The 19,805-nt window shown below is 28.2% G+C and overlaps 2 protein-coding genes across 2 annotated transcripts; both read left to right on the top strand.

The window, feature by feature from the left end:
* Positions 1-1,446: 1,446 nt before the first annotated feature.
* Positions 1,447-1,929, top strand: LOC117904218 (protein SMALL AUXIN UP-REGULATED RNA 10-like). The gene has a single exon (XM_034816725.1). It carries the CDS (start codon positions 1,447-1,449, stop codon positions 1,927-1,929), a length of 483 nt encoding a protein of 160 aa, XP_034672616.1.
* Positions 1,930-9,142: 7,213 nt separating this feature from the next.
* Positions 9,143-9,625, top strand: LOC117904217 (auxin-responsive protein SAUR71-like). The gene has a single exon (XM_034816724.1). The coding sequence runs from the start codon at positions 9,143-9,145 to the stop codon at positions 9,623-9,625; it is 483 nt and encodes a 160-aa protein (XP_034672615.1).
* Positions 9,626-19,805: the final 10,180 nt, after the last annotated feature.

Here is a 19,805-nt window from a genome sequence, read left to right as displayed (position 1 = left end):
TATCAAATATTCTAACATTAACATATGAATTTATTAAATATTTATCGATTTATAAATTTTCTATGAAGGTTGTATTATAATAAATCACATAATTTAGCAAATGAATATATATTATTATTGCTTTTTATTTAGATACTTTACATCAAGGATAAAAATATCGGTAATCACGGATATATCGGTAGTTCGATTTTACGGATATATCGGAGATATATCAGCGAATATTTTGATACAAAATATTAATTGATTTAAAATTGATCAAAACTTTTGAAAATGTAAAATAAAGCTCTTAAAAATGAAATTAGAAGTGTAATAGACATTTTAAAGTTGTTTTGTTGAAGAAATTAATATATATATATATATATATATATAAGTGTACATTGATTATTAAATTACATCAAATATTATTCAATAATAATATTGTGATATTTGATTATAATATGTTTAATTTAAAATATATTTAATTTAATTGTATTAAATGATATCAAACAAATGATGTAAATTATAAATTTTTTAATATTTAATTAATATATTAATGAAATTAAAAACTTTTTGTTACTCAATTAAATGAAATTTTTTATATTTAATTATAAAATAATTATAATTAATTTTTTGTTTAAAGTATTGTTTTAATATTGTGTGTATATGAAAACTTTTAACATATGTACATATAGTGCAAGATTATTAACAAGGGCAAATATGCCCTAATAGTAACGTGGAGGCTCTCCCAACCTTTTGGTTTGGTTGGGGGTTCAACTCCCCCATTTGAGATATTTCTGTGGAAAATTTTGTTTTCCTCCATGCTTCACATATGAGTAAATTAATTATATTTTGATTTGTAATTTTTTTGTCAAGATTACATTATCATTAAGTTATGGAAAAATTTAGTGTATATATATATATATATATATATATATATATATGTCAACATTGCTTTCATTTAGATATCTTAGCATATTTACAACAATTTTAATTATATTTAATTTTTTTATATTTTTTATTGTTAAATTAAATATGTGAAAATTATTTTTTAATATTTTTTTCTTAATTATTTTATGTAACCACACATAAATTTAAAATAATAATTTAATAATAAAAAATACCATACTGGACTATTGGTTCATAGAAGACTAGAACGTATCTTTCACCTTGAATGATATGCCTTTTGAAGTGGCGTCACGCATATCATCTTCGTAGAAATTAATTTATAAGCAATTCAAACTAAAAAACTATAAAGCGTTGAATTGAATTCAACCAAATTAATGCATGTATGTATATTTTTTTTAAAAAAAAAAAAAGGAAAAAGAAAACAAAAAGTGTTGACATTGACATGGCCATTCGGGTGATATGTGGGGCTATATAGACAATTCTCCTTCTCCCACCATTTGGAGAGAAGCCACTTATCTCAAGCATTTCTCTTTCTTTTCCTCTTCCCTTATTCATTGCAAAATGGATGGTATAAAGGGAAAAGGGAAGAAAAATATGATGGTGGGGGCGTGGAAGAGATGCCAATCCATCTGTCGGAGAAGCAAGAAATGTATGCCAAATATCAGCCCTTGTAGCTCAGTCTCAAACCCAGAAGCAGCTAAGCCTTCTAAGACCCCCAAAGGTTACTTCCCAGTCTATGTTGGAGCCCAGAAACAACGGTTCCTGATCAAGACCCAGTTCACTAACCATCCATTATTCATGACGCTGCTGGAAGAAGCTGAATTGGAATATGGGTACAGTAATGGAGGCCCTGTGTCGCTTCCATGCCATGTTGACACCTTCTACGAAGTGTTGGCGGAGATGGACGGTGGCCGAGATGAGATTAGTCGTCCTGGCAGTAGCTTTCTCAGTCCATCTCATAGTCTGGGTCTTGGCGACATGGCTAAGGGTTATGGTCATTATAGCCTTCTGATCAGTCCGTCTCGGATGCTTGAGGTGAATTGATCAGCATCAATCTACAAGGTCTCGCTAGATTTCTATGCCTTGTGAACTTGCATATGTATGAACTTTGAAGAAAATAATATTAAACAAACTCTTAATCTGATTGAAATATATAACATTTTTATTATTTTCTGAGAAATTGCCGAACTTATTTGATTTCACTTATTCTTTGTGAAATTGCCCACTTTATTTGATTTCGATTATTCTTTGTGAAATTGTCTCAGCTACTTGATCGTAACTTGGGAAGTGTTTACTAAAACGCTTTAATTTATAACTTTGAAAGCTTGTGAGATGAAAATTTAGGTTTTATTTGGTAATTCTTTTTAAAACTGTTTTAAAAAATAGTTTTTGAAAATCATTTTTTAAAATTGTTTTTTGATGTTTTGTAAAACAAATATTAGTTTGAAATTTTAAAATGTTTTTTTATTTTTTATATATTTTAATATATTTTAAAAATATTTTTAATCATTTTTCATATTTATATAATTATTTTTAAAAACAAATTTTTAAAAAAAGTAAAAAAAATTAAAATATATTATTTAAAAACCACATTTTTTTATTTTTAAAAACAAAAAAATATTTCCTATTTCTGACCGTTGAACATATTTTCTTTTCTTTTCTTTTTTTTTCTTTTTCTGGAAAATAAAAAATTGTTACCACAAATACCCTTAAAACCCCCAAGATCTTCTCTAGCTTCCCCTGCTTTTCAAATATTCAAATCTGAGCTATGGCGAAAAAGGAAACCGGTGGTTTGGCGTATGGCCATAGATGAAGATCCATGTTAGGTACTAACTATGGTGGTGGGCGGTGGCTCGTGGTCAAAGGATGAAAGTTTTTAAGGGTGAAGGCACCATCTGTGACGGCAACCTCCCTCTGATTTTTCAATTCTACTCTGAATTATCTCAATCAATTCATCATATCCTTTTTCTTAAAATTACATTTAAAGATTACGATTTAAATATAAATTCAAAATTATAGCCTTAATTGGAAGTCCTATTTTCCAAATATGGTTTCAATTTTATTTAAACTTTTTAAAATAATATGTAATAAAAAGTTAATATTATCGATGGTTTCAAAAGATATGAAAAACTTAAAATCCGTTTTGATGACATATTCAAAGAATAATTTTTAAGAATTAATTTAAAAGTAATTATGTTCAAGATTAGAATATTTTTCGTAATTATTTTAAAGAATAGAATTATGTTCAAATAGTTTTTTTGGTTTATTCTTTGAAAAGATGATATATCATGTTTATATATAATACAAAAGTTTTCAAAGTATATTACATTTTTCGATCCTTGCTTAAAATATTTTACAAAAAAATAAAACTAAAAATACTTTAAATTTTTTATAAAAATTAACTTATCTTTAGAATAAAGTTTTTATCAAAAGTTTGTCAATTTTATTTTTCCAGGTTGGAAGATTATTTTATGTTATTTAAAAAAAAAATCTTATACTTGGTTAGAATAGGGATCGATTTGCGTGAACAAAATAATCCATTTTATATATAAAAAAAAATCATAAAATAAATTTTCAAACGATTTTCAAGCTTTGGCTTTTGGTCCTAAAAGCAAACATGGAAGAAAAAGCCAGTTATCAACCAATAGTAAAGTGTTGTGACTAATGTGGAAGATTATTCCAGGCCTCTATTGGTGGCATGGGTTTAGCTGGGATGGTTGAAATCTACATGTAAATTACATGGGGATGATGTAGTCCTATAAAATTTGCGAATATTCAAAAAAAAAAAATTATCTTAATTATAATTATTTGATTATTGTATTTATTTTGAAACATTTAATGGTATAGTAGATTGAATCAAATACTTTAAAATAGTATAAACTCTCATGATAGATTTGGAATTGATTAAGCTTATTATCGTGATCATTTGAAAATATATAATGAAATCTACAACTTGAGATAAATATATAAATACATGAAATCAAGATCTAAGCAAATGAAACAAGAGCAAATAAATAAGATAAAAGTATTAAAGAATAAGATTAATACAAAACAATAAAATTAAAATTAGGTAGAAAATAATAAAGCCAAATTATATATGTGACGTGTTATGATTGGTTTCACAATTTTATAGATACCGATTTGATATTGTGGCAATGTCGAAGTCAAGGCAACTGGAGTCAAGTCCGTCTACCTTCGTTAAAGTTAGACGGACTTTTTCCCTACTTCGTGCCTCTTGAAGAGTCCGTCCAGTTGTATCAAAGCCAAAGGGACTTCTTTCCTACATAAAAGGATATCCGAATGGGTGATCCAAACACACTCCTCTGAAGTTTAAGTTAGACAAGAATAACTCTAACTATTTTATAGAAGAGAATGGACATATGCGTGCACGTACCTTGTTCGTACTTTTTAAGGGGTTTATATAGAGCTGATGACACCGTCATTGTAGTGTTGACTATGCACTCTAATCTTTTCTATAATGATAATTGTCCTTAGGGCGACTAGGAAGGTGTCATTTGCTAACGTGTCAAGATCTCGGACCATGTAGTTGTCTGTCCATTTAGTCTGTCAATATCTAGGATTATGTGCAACAATTAATAGACATAAACTTATGGGCTAAATGGAGTCCTGTCGACTGCTCAAATGTCAGACGTGATTAATCACGCATGCCAGAAGTGTTAAAAACTTAATTTGACAAATCTTCCCATTTAAGGGTCCAAGCTATCAATTCCATCTTACCCTGTGGGAGAAGGAAACCCTCTCACTTTTGATGTTAGATAGAACTTATCTTAGTCTGGACAGAATAATCCTAGAGAGGTTACATACTTGTCCTAGATGACCTAGGGGTCTTGAGCTTAAATGGAACATGTGGAGGGGAATCCCCAGGCAACACCTTAAAATAACATATTTTAATACATAAACCTTTGATAAAAAATTGCTATGTTTGAAAAGAAAGTAGACACTTTTGGCATTTAAGGGGAGTCCACATTTTCATCACTATCATGTTTTGATTAATTTTTTATACATTTTATTTCAGTAAAAAGCTCTCTATATTTTGAATAACAATTTTAGTCAAGTACTTGACACGATCTTTCAAAAACTTTAATGACAACTAACATTTTCAATGGTTTTCGATAGTTTTTCTAATGATATGATCCCTAAAGGTTGATTCTTTTGGATAAAAATGCACATCATGTTAAGTGACTTTTTTTTTTTTTAGGCTTGAATTTATATTTTTTTGGGAGACTCTATTTATAATTAAGATAGTAAAAAATGGTAAATCTTTATTTATGGTTGAAGGTGTCAATTCTAAATTGGAAAGACATTGAAATTTTTTTATCTTTATATAATTTTCAACTAAGTTGGTTCGACTTAACCTAAATCCAACTTGATATTTGGATGGATTTTGGCAAACATTTTTAATACTCGATTGGAATTTGAATTAAGTTTTCTCAATCCAAACTCAATTTGGCTTAGGCTTGAACCAAAGTTTAATATTTTTATAATATTTATATATTATATAATAATATTCATTTTCTTTTTAGATTTAAAAAATATATATATCAAATTATAATTATATCATATACTTTTTAATTGTTATCTTAAAATTTTGTCTTATTACTATTTAAATTTTGGCATAAATATATAAATTTTTTTCTCAACAAAAAAAAGAAAAACACTATAAATGAATTTTGAATCATGCAATCCAATCAATCTGACTAACCTGATCAACTTGAATCCAACTTAATCAACTCAAGTCTAACCTAATCAAACCGATTCTAACTTAATCACCTGGATTCTAACTCATCAATTCAAATTTAGGAAAATAGGGTTGGGTTAGGGTTGAGTACCTTATATTAGAAGTCGGGTTAGATTGAGTTTGAGTTGATTATTTCTTAATTCGGGTTGTGTTCGAATTAGTCATCAACCCGACTAACCCACCCAAATTGTAACCCTATAATTTTAAAAGGGTAATAATGTCAATTTTTGTTTGAAGTTGGAATTTACCTAAAACTAATATAAATATTGATTTTTCTTTGAAGTTTGAATTTATTTAAAACATCTATAAACTAATGTAAATATATCATTTAGACATCAATTTTTTTATAAAATTAAATATTTTATTTTTTTTATCTAAAGATAAGAATTAAAAAATAAACAATATACAAACATCTAAAAGTATATTGAAATAATAAAAATAAAAATAAAAAACAAATAAAAGGCTCTTGCATAATTTTTGACGGTCTAACCATCAAATTTAGAGGCAAATTCCACAAAAAAGAAGGTTGAATTTCATGAATTACTTGACATCACTTATTTAGTACTCGCATTATAATTCCGCTTTTTTAAAAATGAAATAAATTGAGATGGTTAAGTTTCCAAATAAGTACATTGTTAAATGTCATAAAAAAATTAATTCAATCTTATTAAATGATCAATTAATCTCTAAATGATATAATTAAAAGTCTGTTTGAAAATAATTTTTGAAAACATTTTTGTAAAACATGTTCAACTAATTTTATTTTATTTTTATTGAAAACATTATTTTAAGGATTTGTTATGTACATAAAATGGTTTTTTTTTAATAAATTTATTTTTTTTTTCTTAAGTATTTTTAAAGGTTGATTTCATCCACCTCTCACAAGGTTTTGGTTTAATACATCTAGTTTTCGTAGATTTGAATTTTTAACAAATACATCCCTTACCTTGAGTGAAAATTAAAAATAAGAATATTTGATAAATTTTTAAATCCATAGAAGTTCGTTGTATTTAGAGTGCGTTTGACTATAATTCTGAAAAATATTTTTAAATATTAAAAAAATTAAAAACACTTTTCAAAATCAATTTTTTTAAAATATTGTATTCTAGGTAAGTCGATAAGTAAAAAAATATTTTTAGAAACTATTATAAAACCTTGTTTTAAGGAACTGATTTTAAAAATGTTATAAATAAAGTACTAAAATTCTAATAAGTATCTAGAGTCTAGACAACCAGATACCTGATTCAAACCATATAATGACTCTTCCGTTGAAGAAAATTATAATGTAAAAAGCAAAAAAAAGGGGGAATCTCTGCTGACCTCTTCCCTTATTATCAAAATAACGTTTTGACTTTTATTCATTTCTTCCTTAAGTGGTGATTAACAGATTCTGATTGGTACACGGTCAAAGCAAATTCCACCTTGGGTTTAGGCTGTTCACATGAGCCCTGTTTGGCAACAACGTCTTGGGAGTTGAAGATGATGTTTAAGAATGACCCTGTCTTCTACCACGTGGCGGCACGCTTAAGACTTGCGACTTGCGAGTCCGCATGCCCATCAATTTGGACTATCAAACTGATCAGAAACTTCATCACACAGTCATTGATAGGAAATTCGATGCAAACAGCACTCACACCAAAATTTCTGTGTGAGCGGATACGAATAATTTGTATTTAAAAAGCTCTACTATGTCATTCGGATCTCGTCAACGGTCAATCCAGGATTCAAGTTTTAATTTATTCAATACCTAAAGTTGAAAACTTGCGTTCACACGTTTTATAGTTGAACACGTGCGTTTGGAGTATCAGTCTAAGTAAGTGACAAGTGACAAGTGACAAGTGGGCAAATGGGATTTAATTTCTATAATTAGGAAATTACATTATGGTATTATATACTTCCTATTAAGTGAAACTTTGTCCACCAAAAATTTTAGGGCATATTTGACATTTTCCTTGAAAATATTTTTCTGTCATGGACATGTTTGCAGCTGCTTTTAAAAATAATTTTATCTACTTTAAATTAAAAGTTTTTTTTTTTACAGAACATAGTTTTACTTTTTATTTTTTAAAATTTTACAGAATTTTTTTTAATAATTTTCTTTGAAAATAATTTATTTTTTAGAACAAATTTGTATTATTTTCAATTTTTTTTATAAAATATTGTGAAAAATAATTTTTAAAAATACATAACTATAAAAATTTTATATTATACAAAAATGTACCTTCTAAATAAGCAAGAGAAAAGTTTTTTTTATTTTACTTTTAAAACATAATTTTTTTCTTGAAACAATTAAAATTGTTTTTTTTTTAATTTTTGAGAATGTTTAACATTACTAAACATATCCCAGAAGATTGTCTTAAAATTATTCTTAAAAATAGTTTTTCAATTTCAAAAAGCACATTTTACAAAATTTGGATTAAAATATTTTTAACATTGTAATCTAAAATAAAGTGATTTTTCAAAATAAATTTAAATTTTTTTTTTTTTTTCTTCTTATGGTAGAATGCTCTAAAAAGTAATTTAAATCATGGAGAATAGGTCAAAAAGTTTTACATTATACATAGTAGGGAAGGAAAACTATTTTTAGTATTTTATCATTCTAACAAAATTTTATTTAAAAAAATGTGATAATTATTTTTAAATTTATTGACAAACAAATCCTAATTATCTTTTATTTATAAAAAAAAACAACCTAGATCAAATGTTCATTTTTTATTAGGTTATATTTGATTTTTGGAAAAGGAAAGAAAAAAAAATTAAGAAAAATAATTTTTTTATGTTTGATTATCTTATAAAAAAAAGAATTAATTATAATTATAATTAATTAAAAATATATGTATTTTTGGATTATTTAATTTTTACATAAATAAAATGAGTTTAAAATAATAATAAATAATAATTTATTAATTTTAAAGTTTTTTTTATTTTAATTTTTTTCTCCACTTTATTTCTTTACATTTCCCTTCAAAAATTTTAAAAACCAAATATAGCGTTACATTTTTCAATAACCAAACATAGCCCTAAGATAGAATTAATTATATTCCCATTCCATCTTTCTCATCATCTAGGCTCATTTTCCTTTGATTCCCTTTGTCAAAAATTAGGTAAACATGCATTAAAAGAATATGTTGTGTAAAAAATTTTCTTTATGAATCGTTTTGATTCGTCCACAACGGAGGCGATGAATTCACACCGTAGCAAGCGGGTCTCTAATGTCATCATTTTGGAAGACAAGAATAGTACACCAATTCAAACCGAGGGCCTTCCACGCATTGACCCACGGGATTAGTATTCGCATGCCACAAGGCCTATTTATATGGTTCCACGCTCCTCTCTTTTGCAGAGAATCAGACATCAGCTACCGAGACCCAGCTACAAACTCAGCTTTTGAGCTTAATCATCCTCTGCGATTTTCTATTTCTGAGTTTCTCTTCAGATAAGAGTATTATTTGGTCTCTACTTTTTGAAGAAAGCGTCAGTGGGTTTTTCACCGTAGAAATGGATTCTGTAAAGGGGAAAGGGAAGAAAAATATGGCGGTCAAGGCATGGGAGCGATGCCGGGTCATATGTGGCGGAGCCAAGAAGTCAGCAGTGAACCCATTTAGCCCTTGGAGCTCTTTCTCAAAGAGCAAACCCTCAAAGCGATCAGAAGTTGATAAGCCTAAAACAAAGTCCCCAGTGCCTCCCAAAGGTTACTTCCCAGTCTACGTTGGAGCCCAGAAACAGCGGTTCGTGATCAAGACCCAGTTTGCTAACCACTCACCATTCCAGATGCTGCTAGAGGAGGCTGAACAGGAATATGGATACAGCAATGAAGGCCCTGTGTTGCTTCTATGTGAAGTGGATACCTTCAATAAGGTGTTGGCAGAAATGAACAGTGGCGACCATGGCCTCACTCCAGGCTGCGTCTTTGCCAAGAGGCACGGTTGCTATAGCCTTCTCAGTCCATTTCGAATGCTCAAGGTGGATCGAGTACAATGATCAACTTCTTCCCGATGGCGATCATACTAACACTGAGACATCCCACATTGGAAAAAGTTTAGGACCTCCACGCAACCGCAATACTCTCAGTTCTGGTTTTGGCTTCTATGCCATTCTCAATTCAATCGTGTGGAATGCTGCTGTAGACGAATATGTTCATTAACTCATCCTTGTATATAATCATGATACATTTTACAACCTTTACTTAATGATTTACTCGACCCTTCTAACCTTATACTTCAATCTTTGGTAGTAGAAGAATTAGGCGTGGGAGTAATTGATGTGACTAAATTTTATATTTGGAAAGTTTATTGTAAAAATTCTTTTATTAAATATCAAGTGTTATAAAATATGAGATTTTGTACTATGGTAACTTGTGGATGATCATTTATAAATATCTTTTATAACTCTATATAAAAGGGAGAGACCCCTAATAAAATTCAAATAGAGTTTTTCCGTGCATTCTATTCTATTTCTACATTCTGATTTCTCTTTCTTGTTTTCTTTTCCTTTCACTTTTTAATTTTACAGCACGTTATGAGTACGACTAGTCTCTACAAAAGAAATAGAAATATTTTTCTCTATTCAAAGAAATAGAAATGTGTTCTCCTTTTCAGAGAAATAGAAAGACTATTTTATCTTCTTTCTTACAAAAAGGTATGTGATAAACTTATATTATGATTTTCTACGTTATTACCTTTGACTCTCTATTTTTACTTATTTTATTCGAATGCATAAATAAGTACAATCCCTATAACCAGAAGTTATGGGATAAATTATAGAGTAAATTCATACCAGAAGTTATGAAAATATGTACAATCTTTATAACCAGAAATTATGGGATAAATTATAAATTATAGAGTAAATTCATAACCAGAAGTTATGAAAATATGTACAATCTCTATAACCAGAAGTTATGGGATAAATTATAAATTATAAGGTAAATTCATAACTAGAAGTTATGAAAAATATGTGCAATCCCTGTAATCAGAAGTTATGAAAAATATGTACAATCCCTATAATCAGAAGTTATGAAAAAAAAAAATGTGCAATTCATATAACCAGAAGTTATGAGAAAAAATTACATAATTAAAAATACATGACCATATGTTATGTATATGATCCCCAATTATTTATTTTTAATTATACGGTATAACTGGAAATTATACCAAACAATATTATAGCCAAAAGTTATGAAATAAATAAATGTTCATAACCTGAAGTTATGCACAAATCTACCCAATGAATAGTTTATAACCTAAAGCTATACACAAAAAACAGTTCATAGCCTGAAGGTATGTACAAATTTAAATATTTTCTTATTCTAACAAAATAATCATGGCCTAAAGCTATGAAAGATATTAACTTTTAATTTCTTTAATTTCTTTTAATTATATTGTATAACTAGAAGTTATACATAAATAGTTCATAGCCTGAAGCTATGTACAAATTTGCGTATTTTCTTGTTTCGACAAAATGATCATAATTCAAAGTTATGAAAAATATTGACTTTTAATTTTTCTTTTGTACTCACTTATTTTTCACAACATAAATTATGGAAAACAATTTTTATTAACAATAATTTCATAACTAGAAGTTATGCATACAATTTATAATTCTCTTGTATAACTAGAAGTTATTCAAAACAAAATTGTCAATGAATCTTGGAGCTATGATCAAAGAAAGAAATCAAGCATCCTTGTAGAATCGCTCAAAAACACTGATTTTCCTTCGTTATCATCTCCATGAAGGTTTAACAAAAAATGAGTTTTTGATAAGAAATCATCAGTCTCATCCAACTAGATTTGAATCATTCCCTGAAGTGAATGTAATATTGTCCCAAACTCATGGATGATGACGAGGACATGGTCGTGGTCGTGGAAGAAATCCCCAATACCATGGTTCTTATATAAATAATTTACCAAATTTTCAAAAAATGAAAGCCTTATTGCACCACTAGAAGTGGAATAATATTGAGGTAAAACAAGAAAATGGGAAGTGTTTACAAGACAACTCCTAAGAACCATGAGAATAAGTGTTATAGATGTGTTATGAAAGGGCATTGGTCGCGTACTTATCGTACGTCCAAACATTTGGTCGACCTTTACCAAAACATCAATAAAAGAATAGGAAGTTGAAATGAACAACTATGTACCTAGAAGATACATAATTTTTTTAATTTTGTTATATAGCCAGAAGTTATATAAATATTATTATTCATAACCCGAAGTTATGAAAATAAGAAAATTAATATTCTTTATGCTAATCAAAGGTTATGCCAAAGTTGTTAATATGTATTTTCTTATAACTAGAAGCTATAGAGAACAAAATTGTTAACTAACAATTTTGTACAACTTTATGAAATTTATATAACCAAAAGTTATAATGAAATATATTATAGCCTAAAGCTATGATAACAAGCATATAGATAATATTTACATATTATCAAAGGATTAATATTTTTGTATATCAAGTTATACAAATAGGTAAGTGTTTGATAGTTTTTATAAATTTCTATTATTAACAGTTATACTGTCATTAGTAGAAAAATTTACATATATTATTGCATGTTGCCACATACGGTATTTTTATTAATGCAATAATTTCATTATCAAAAATAATTTTGAATTACAATAGGTTCAACTGTTGTTCTCAATATATTATGTTATATCTTTTCATATATGTTTAGATGGATTTGTAGTATTTCAATTAAAGTTTTGAGACAACAAGATGCTTTAAATCATGATATGTTCTCTTGAAATTTTGATTTATGAATTAATTTTTACACATTGATTTAGATCATAATAATATTTTGAATAAAATTATTGATCTATCACTACAATTAGTTTGGTTATTGAAATACTTCCTTGTTATTTCATGTATAAATTGCTCCACACTTACAAAATCAAATGTGTGAGATTATTTAAGAAATATATAACTTTAAATCATCTTTTCATATTTGTTTTATTGTGTTGTATATGCTCTCATTGCTTTTACACAAGTTATTAAGTTAAGTCATCATCGATGACTAATATTTTTTCATTGATTTTAACTCTTTCTCTATGATAATATATATTCAATTCTATAAAGACAAAGTCTTTATGACAATGTTTTATAACTTGTTACTTAGATGAAACTCTTGTCTCATTAATTGCACAACATTGATGACAAACAATGTCAATACTATATGAGGTGATAGAAACCAAATTAAAGACTCCAGAAGAGCTTAGACTATGTCACTAGTAGTATTTGATTTCATGTGAATGACACTTTATATGATGAAAGATCCAAAAGAATCTTTTAAAACCAACTTGGTCCCCCGGGGTAAAAGGTCATATGGATGTACATTACAAAACCAGAAGTTTTTAATTAGTGACTAGTCTACCTATACACTTAAAAGGTAGAATGACATGTTGTGCAGATTATCATTTTAATGAAACAATTTTCTCGCCGTTAGGGGGAGAAGAGCCCGCTCCAGAAAAACGACGTGAAATTATTTGGAATGGATTGACTTTGACTCATCTTGATCCTCATACAAATCAATGTGAACTAGAAGTTCAAAGGATCATTCATTTGCAAAATCTTGCAAATCAACTACAAGATGCATTCATACAAAGAAAGTAACAAAGTCATATATCGCAACTACAAATACTCCAGCACGGATTGATGTCCCTATAGGACAGTTAACAAATGAATCTAAGATACACCTGAAGCGTGGTAGACCTGTCGGCTCAAAGGATGTAACTTCCCCGAAGAGGAAAACCCAAGAAAAACTTGGCACTTTAAAAAAGGCCATCAAAATGACTGATCAGTTTAAAGTTGATAAATCTATAGCCCTAGAAGAGATACAAATAATGCAAAAGGCCCTGAAGAGGCACATATTGAACAAGAAACCCCTTAAGAGGCACATATTGAGCAAGAAGCCCCTGAAAAGGCACATATTAAACAAAAAGCCCCTGAAGAGGCATAAGTACCTGAAAGTTGTGAGATCTCAATAAGTTATGTATACACGGGAGAAAAATGGTATCAAAATAATATTTTTTTCACTTCCCAAGTGGCCTCCATAAGGAATGATGAAGATCCTAAACCACGAAATGTGGAAGAATGCCGACATATAAATGATTGGCCAAAATGGAAAGAAGTTATGCAGGCAAAGTTAAACTCATTAACAAAATGAGAAGTTTTTGGACTTGTAGTCTAAACACCTAAAGATGTAAAGTCTGTTGAGTACAAATGGATATTTGTATGAAAACGCAATAAGAATAATGAGATCATAAGATATAAAGTGCGATTAGTAGCACAAGGTTTCTTGCAGAAACCTAGTATTGACTATGAGGAAATATTCTCTCCCGTCATGGGCATAATCACATATAATTTCTTAATTAGTTTGGCAGTCCCAGAAAGACTAGATATGTGCCTCATGAATGTTATTACAGCATATTTATATGGATCCATGGAGAATCATATATACATAAAAATCCCTGAAGGATTTAAATTGCCTAAAGCAAATAGTACAAAGCCTTGTAGCATGTACTTAATCAAGTTACAACGATCCTTGTATGGATACAAGCAATCTGGACGCATGTGGTACAATCGCCTTAGCGAATACTTGCTAAAAGAAGGGTATATGAATAACCCTATATGCTCATGCATCTTCATTAAGAAATCAGAAACCAAATTTGCAATTATTGCAGTGTATGTTGATGACTTAAATCTTGTTGGAACTCCTGAAGAGCTCACAAGAACAACAAATTACTTTAAGAAGGAATTTGATATGAAAGATCTTGGAAAAACAAAATTTTGTCTCGGCCTGCAGATCGAGCATTTTCCAAATGAAGTTTTAGTACATCAATCAACATATATTAAGAAAGTTTTGAAGCGTTTTTATATGGATAAAACGCATCATTTAAGTTCTTCAATGGTTGTTCAATCACTTAATGTGAAAAATGACCCATTTTGTCATTGTGAAAAATGATGAAGAATTACTTGGTTATGAAGTACCATGTCTTAGTGTTATTGGTGCATTTGTATATCTTGCCAATTGTATACGTCCAAACATTGTTTTTTCTGTCAATTTATTAGCAAAATATAGTTCCGCTCCAACTCGAAGACATTGGAATGGTATCAAACATATATTGTGTTATCTTCGCGGAACTACTGATATGAGTTTATTTTACTCCAGGGAATCAAAGCAACAATTGCTTGGATATGCAGATGCAGAATATCTTTCAGATTCATACAAAGATAAGTCACAAACATGGTATGTGTTTAATTACAATGATATTGCTATCTCATGGAGATCTATCAAACAAACAATGGTGGCCATATCATCAAATCATTCAGAAATTCTTGCAATTCATGAAGCAAGTCGTGAATGTATATGGCTAAGGTCAATGATCCAACATATTCAAGAAACATGTGAACTACCTTCCATCAGAGGCAATGCAACTAAGTTACATGAAGATAATGTTGCTTGTATTGCGCAAATTAAAGGAGGATTCATAAAAGGTGACATAACTAAGCATATCTCCCTAAATTCTTCTATACTCATGAGCTCCGAAAGAAATGTGAGATCGATGTTCAACAAATTCGATCATGCAATAATCTAGCAGATCTATTCACAAAGGCGTTACCTTCGATCACATTGAAAAAGTTAAGGTATGACTTTGAAATACGAAGATTGAGAGATCCACCATTTGAAATGTTGAAGAAATCATAATCATGTTTACATGAGAGGGATATTGATAATATGGATATACTACACTTTTTTTTCCTTCGTCCAGGTTTTGTCCCATTGGGTTTTACTGGCAAGGTTTTTAACGAGGTAGTTGTAATAATCCAAAAAAATATTGTACTCTTTTTCTTTCACTAGAGTTTTTTCCCATGGGGTTTTTTCTAGTAAGATTTTAATGAGGCATATTCTTATGATCATCCAAGGGTGAGTGTTATAAAATATGAGATTATGTACCACTATGGTAATTGTGGATGATCATCCATAAATATCTTTTGTAACTCCCTATAAAAGGGAAAGACCCCTAATGAAATTCAAATAGAGTTTTCTCGTGCATTCTATCTCTTCCTACATTCTGATTTCTCTTTCTTGTTTTCTTCTCCTTTCACTTTATAATTTTACAACATCAAGATAATAATTAAGATTTTTTAAAATATTTTAATTAAATAAAAATCCATCTCCCTTAAGGAAATATAAGGCTATGTTTGGTTCCCAGAAAATTAGAGAGAAAATATAAGGGAAAGAAAATACAAAGGAAAAGTAGAATGAAAGAAAATACAAAGGAAAATAAAAAATAGATTAAAAGTCGTTAAATTATTATTTTTGTTACTTCAAACTCATTTTATTTATTTTAACTCATCAATATAAAGACTAGATAATTTAAAAATATATAAGTTTTTAATTAGTTTTAATTATGTTTGATTTTCTTTTATATTTTTCATAGGACAATCAAACATAAAAAAATCATTTTCTTTTGCATTTTTTTTCTTTCCTTAGTATTTTGCGAAACCAAACATAACCTAGGGTTTTCTTATTTATCTAAAATGTAAAATCACCTATTAATCATGATTGAAATTTTTACCCAAATATCATAAATGACATGCAAGGCTAAATATGAAGCATCTTTTGAGATAAAAAAAATCACTTAAATTATGTTTGGTTCCCAAAAAGTATTAAAGAAAGAAAAAAATATTTTAAAAAAATGATTTTCTTATATTTGATTCAACTATGAAAAATATATATAAAAAAAATCAAATATAATTAAAATTTTATATATTTTAAAATTATTTAATTTTCATATGAAAGAGTTAAAATAAGTTTAAAGTGATATATAAAAATAATTTATTGAGTTTAAATTTATTTTTAATTTTGCTTCACCTTCCTTTGCATTTTCTTTAAAATTTTCGAGAACCAAATACAGTCTTATTCGGATGTTGAGCTCTTGATTCCTTAACTTAAATAACTGCAAATTAATGCATGTTTTAAAAAGTTGATTAAGACGTTGAAATTTAGCTTGATTGAAACTTATCATGTTAACTACGTTTTGTCTCTAAGTTATAAACTTCTAATTAATTTATTGGGAGGGTAGTTGGTAGGAGGGTTAGTGGTGAGTCAGTTTCAATTGAATTTGCAGGTATTCTCTTCATAGTCTTTTTTTCATCAAAATATATATACTTTTAAGTATTTGTTGAGGAACCATGACCGATATTACCGACTTAGACATTGGAGGGGTGAGAATGGTCTTGATGACTCCCCGTTCTATTGTCTGCATGCGGCGGCGGTGGTGGAGGAGGAGGAGGTGGTATCTGTGACACCAAAATCTTCAAATCTGACATCAATCCATGCACTTTTGGAGACGTCGATTGAATATATTCCTGAGTTTTTCCGGATAGGAACCGGTGAAGATTTTGTCTTTCTTTCCATAAGTCGTGGTTGTTGCTGTGTCTGGACTTTGAATCGTTGATAACTTGCTCTGCTTTTCCATGACGCTTGTTAGCCCCACTGTCTTCCTTATCATTTACGTGGGATTGTGGGAATGAGGGAGATTAGTGAAATTAGAATATTTATTTATGCTTAAATAAAAATTGAATTAGCCAATTTTTTAGTGATAGAAAGAACCAAATTAAATTAGATATTTATTTTTTTGGATGAAATAAAAAAATTTAAAATATTTGATTTTTTTTATTTAACTAAAAATAACTTATTAATATCAATTTATAAAAGTAACAGTGTGTTTAATAATGATTTTAAAAAGTATTTTTAATATTTCTAATATTTAAAAGATAAAAATTTTCAAATGTTAAAAAAACTAAAAACACCTTTTAAAATCATTATTAAATACACTTTAAATTAAAATTATTAATAATAAATTTATTTTAAAATTATTTTTAAAATTTATTTTTTTTATGATCATTTAAAAAAAACACTTTCTAAACAAGCCTATTTACGTAATTTTAAAAATATGATTTTTTTACTAATTTTAAAAAATTATATTAAAAAAAATAGCCGATAGTTTCAAACATGCCTAAAAGTTAATATTTTGTTTGGAAAAAATGATTGATTTGACCGAATATTCACGTACAGATCGCTTGATGCTGCCAAGTTGCAAATGTTTCATACGTCACGTGTGACTCAAATGTTTGATAAGTGACCGATCGCAAACAAGCCAACGGATTACCCACGATTTGTCTCCACCAACCTCTTGCGGCTTGCGGCTTGCGGCCATATATGTCAATGCGAGGCAACACCCTTACCTCCATTCCCACGGCATTGACGCTCGCCACCATTCCATTCCATTTCATGTCTTTTGGCCTCATTCTCCCTTGAAAAGGATGCGTACCTACTCCATTCAACATACTTTTCAACACTTCATTTGAAAGTGATTCATGAAACAATAAAACGTGTTTCATGTCAAAATTAAGGTCCCTTTTGTGTATTCATCGAAAAACAAGATTGATAAAAAAAATTAATTAATTAATTTTTGTTCATTACTTTATTTTTTTACTAAAAATATTTTCGAAGTTTCCAGTATAAATTCAGTCATATCGTTTTATTTCTCCATCTATTCATCTATAATTCATATGTCTCGTCAGCAAATCAAACGTTGACTTCCCAACACAATGTCCTAATAAAAAAATGCATTTATATAATTTTCTTATTATCCATGATTGAAATCTTTGGTCAGCAAATCAACTGTCAACTGCCCAATAGCCCTAATACAAAAAGCATTTATGTAATTTTCTTCTAAAAATTTTACTAACGATTTCTCTAGATGGAATCCACAGGATCCACACTCGGAATATAATAAAAAAATTGCAAAAACCACGGCATGTTGCCCACTTACCGGATACCAAACGCAGCGGGTTTCAAATAGGATAAAAAAAAATGATGGGTTGAAAAATAAACACTTTTAATCACTTATTTGACTTTTACATCATGTTTGTTTTTGTTTTTTTTTTTTTTTTTTTTTACTTTTTACAAAAAAAACAATTTATTTTTAAAATTGAGGTGGTTTGCTTTTCTACTTTTTTTATGACTTATAAATTTTTTACTAAATAAAAAAATCAAAATATTTAACTTTTTTTAAATAAAAAATAATATATTGATTTTTCTTTACTTTTTAATACAAATAAAATAATACAAAAATAAACAACCTAATATTTAACCCTATTAAGCATTAAGTTTCTATTTAAAATTAAGTAAAAAAACAAACATTAAGAGTATATAAAGGGTTAAAAAATAAATGTTTATAATCACTTATTTTAAAAAAATGTTGTTAGGGTAAAAAGATATTTAAAAAAAAAATATTAAGTATTTGATAAAATTTAGGAAACACTTTTTAAATTTTGAAAAATTACTTATAGCATTAAAAAATTATTTTTAGCATTTTTTGAAAAAACATTTGATAAATGATTTCATAGAAAACGTTTTTGTTAGCTTATGAGTTCTCCTAATCACATTTTGATCATAACAAACCATGATTATTGCGAATGATTTTGAATCAAAAAACTGAACTCTCACTCAATTAAGAGTTTGAGAAAAGTGGACATAGATAAGGAATGTCAAACCACTACAAAACATTTTTTGAATGATTTTTACATTTGTTCCTTATTTTACTTAAAATTGTTGTACTTGAAAAAAATTTTCAAAAACCCAATCCCTTTCCCTCTTGATTTTTTTCTTAATGAGATTAGTCTTGTTTTCTCAATTTTCATTAAAAACAATTTGACTAAAAACGTTGTCCAACTCACTCTAAAATTGATTTGATTCATTTGTTAGCCTATGGATTCTCTTAATTACATTTTGATCATAACAAACCATGATTATTGCGAATAATTTTGAATAAAAAAAAGTTTCATGTTTTGATTTAAAAATTAAAAAGGATATTCAAGAAAATCATTAATTGACTGAATGAATGCAAAATTGAGGCATATGAAAGACCACTTAATCTTATGAAATATATGTAAGGTGAATGTGTTGGTGCACTTAGGATTTTCATAGCAAGTCATGCATCTTTAAAAACTTAGTTTATGCATTAAAGTTAAATTTTCATCAAAACTCAAGTTTTCTAATACAAACCTTAAGCAAATTATTTTAAAATTGATACATTGATATGCTAAAAGACCTTACATAAGTATTAAAAGTTAAAGAAATGCATAAACATAGGTT

The sequence above is a fragment of the Vitis riparia genome, chromosome 17, assembly GCF_004353265.1.
Source record: "Vitis riparia cultivar Riparia Gloire de Montpellier isolate 1030 chromosome 17, EGFV_Vit.rip_1.0, whole genome shotgun sequence".
Classification (NCBI taxonomy): domain Eukaryota; kingdom Viridiplantae; phylum Streptophyta; class Magnoliopsida; order Vitales; family Vitaceae; genus Vitis; species Vitis riparia.
This window is presented reverse-complemented; position numbering and strand designations above follow the sequence as displayed.

Excerpts from the sequence above, each read along its gene's own strand:
- LOC117904218 (XM_034816725.1), top strand. The coding sequence starts at position 1,447 with ATGGATGGTATAAAGGGAAAAGGGAAGAAAAATATGATGGTGGGGGCG.
- LOC117904217 (XM_034816724.1), top strand. The coding sequence starts at position 9,143 with ATGGATTCTGTAAAGGGGAAAGGGAAGAAAAATATGGCGGTCAAGGCA.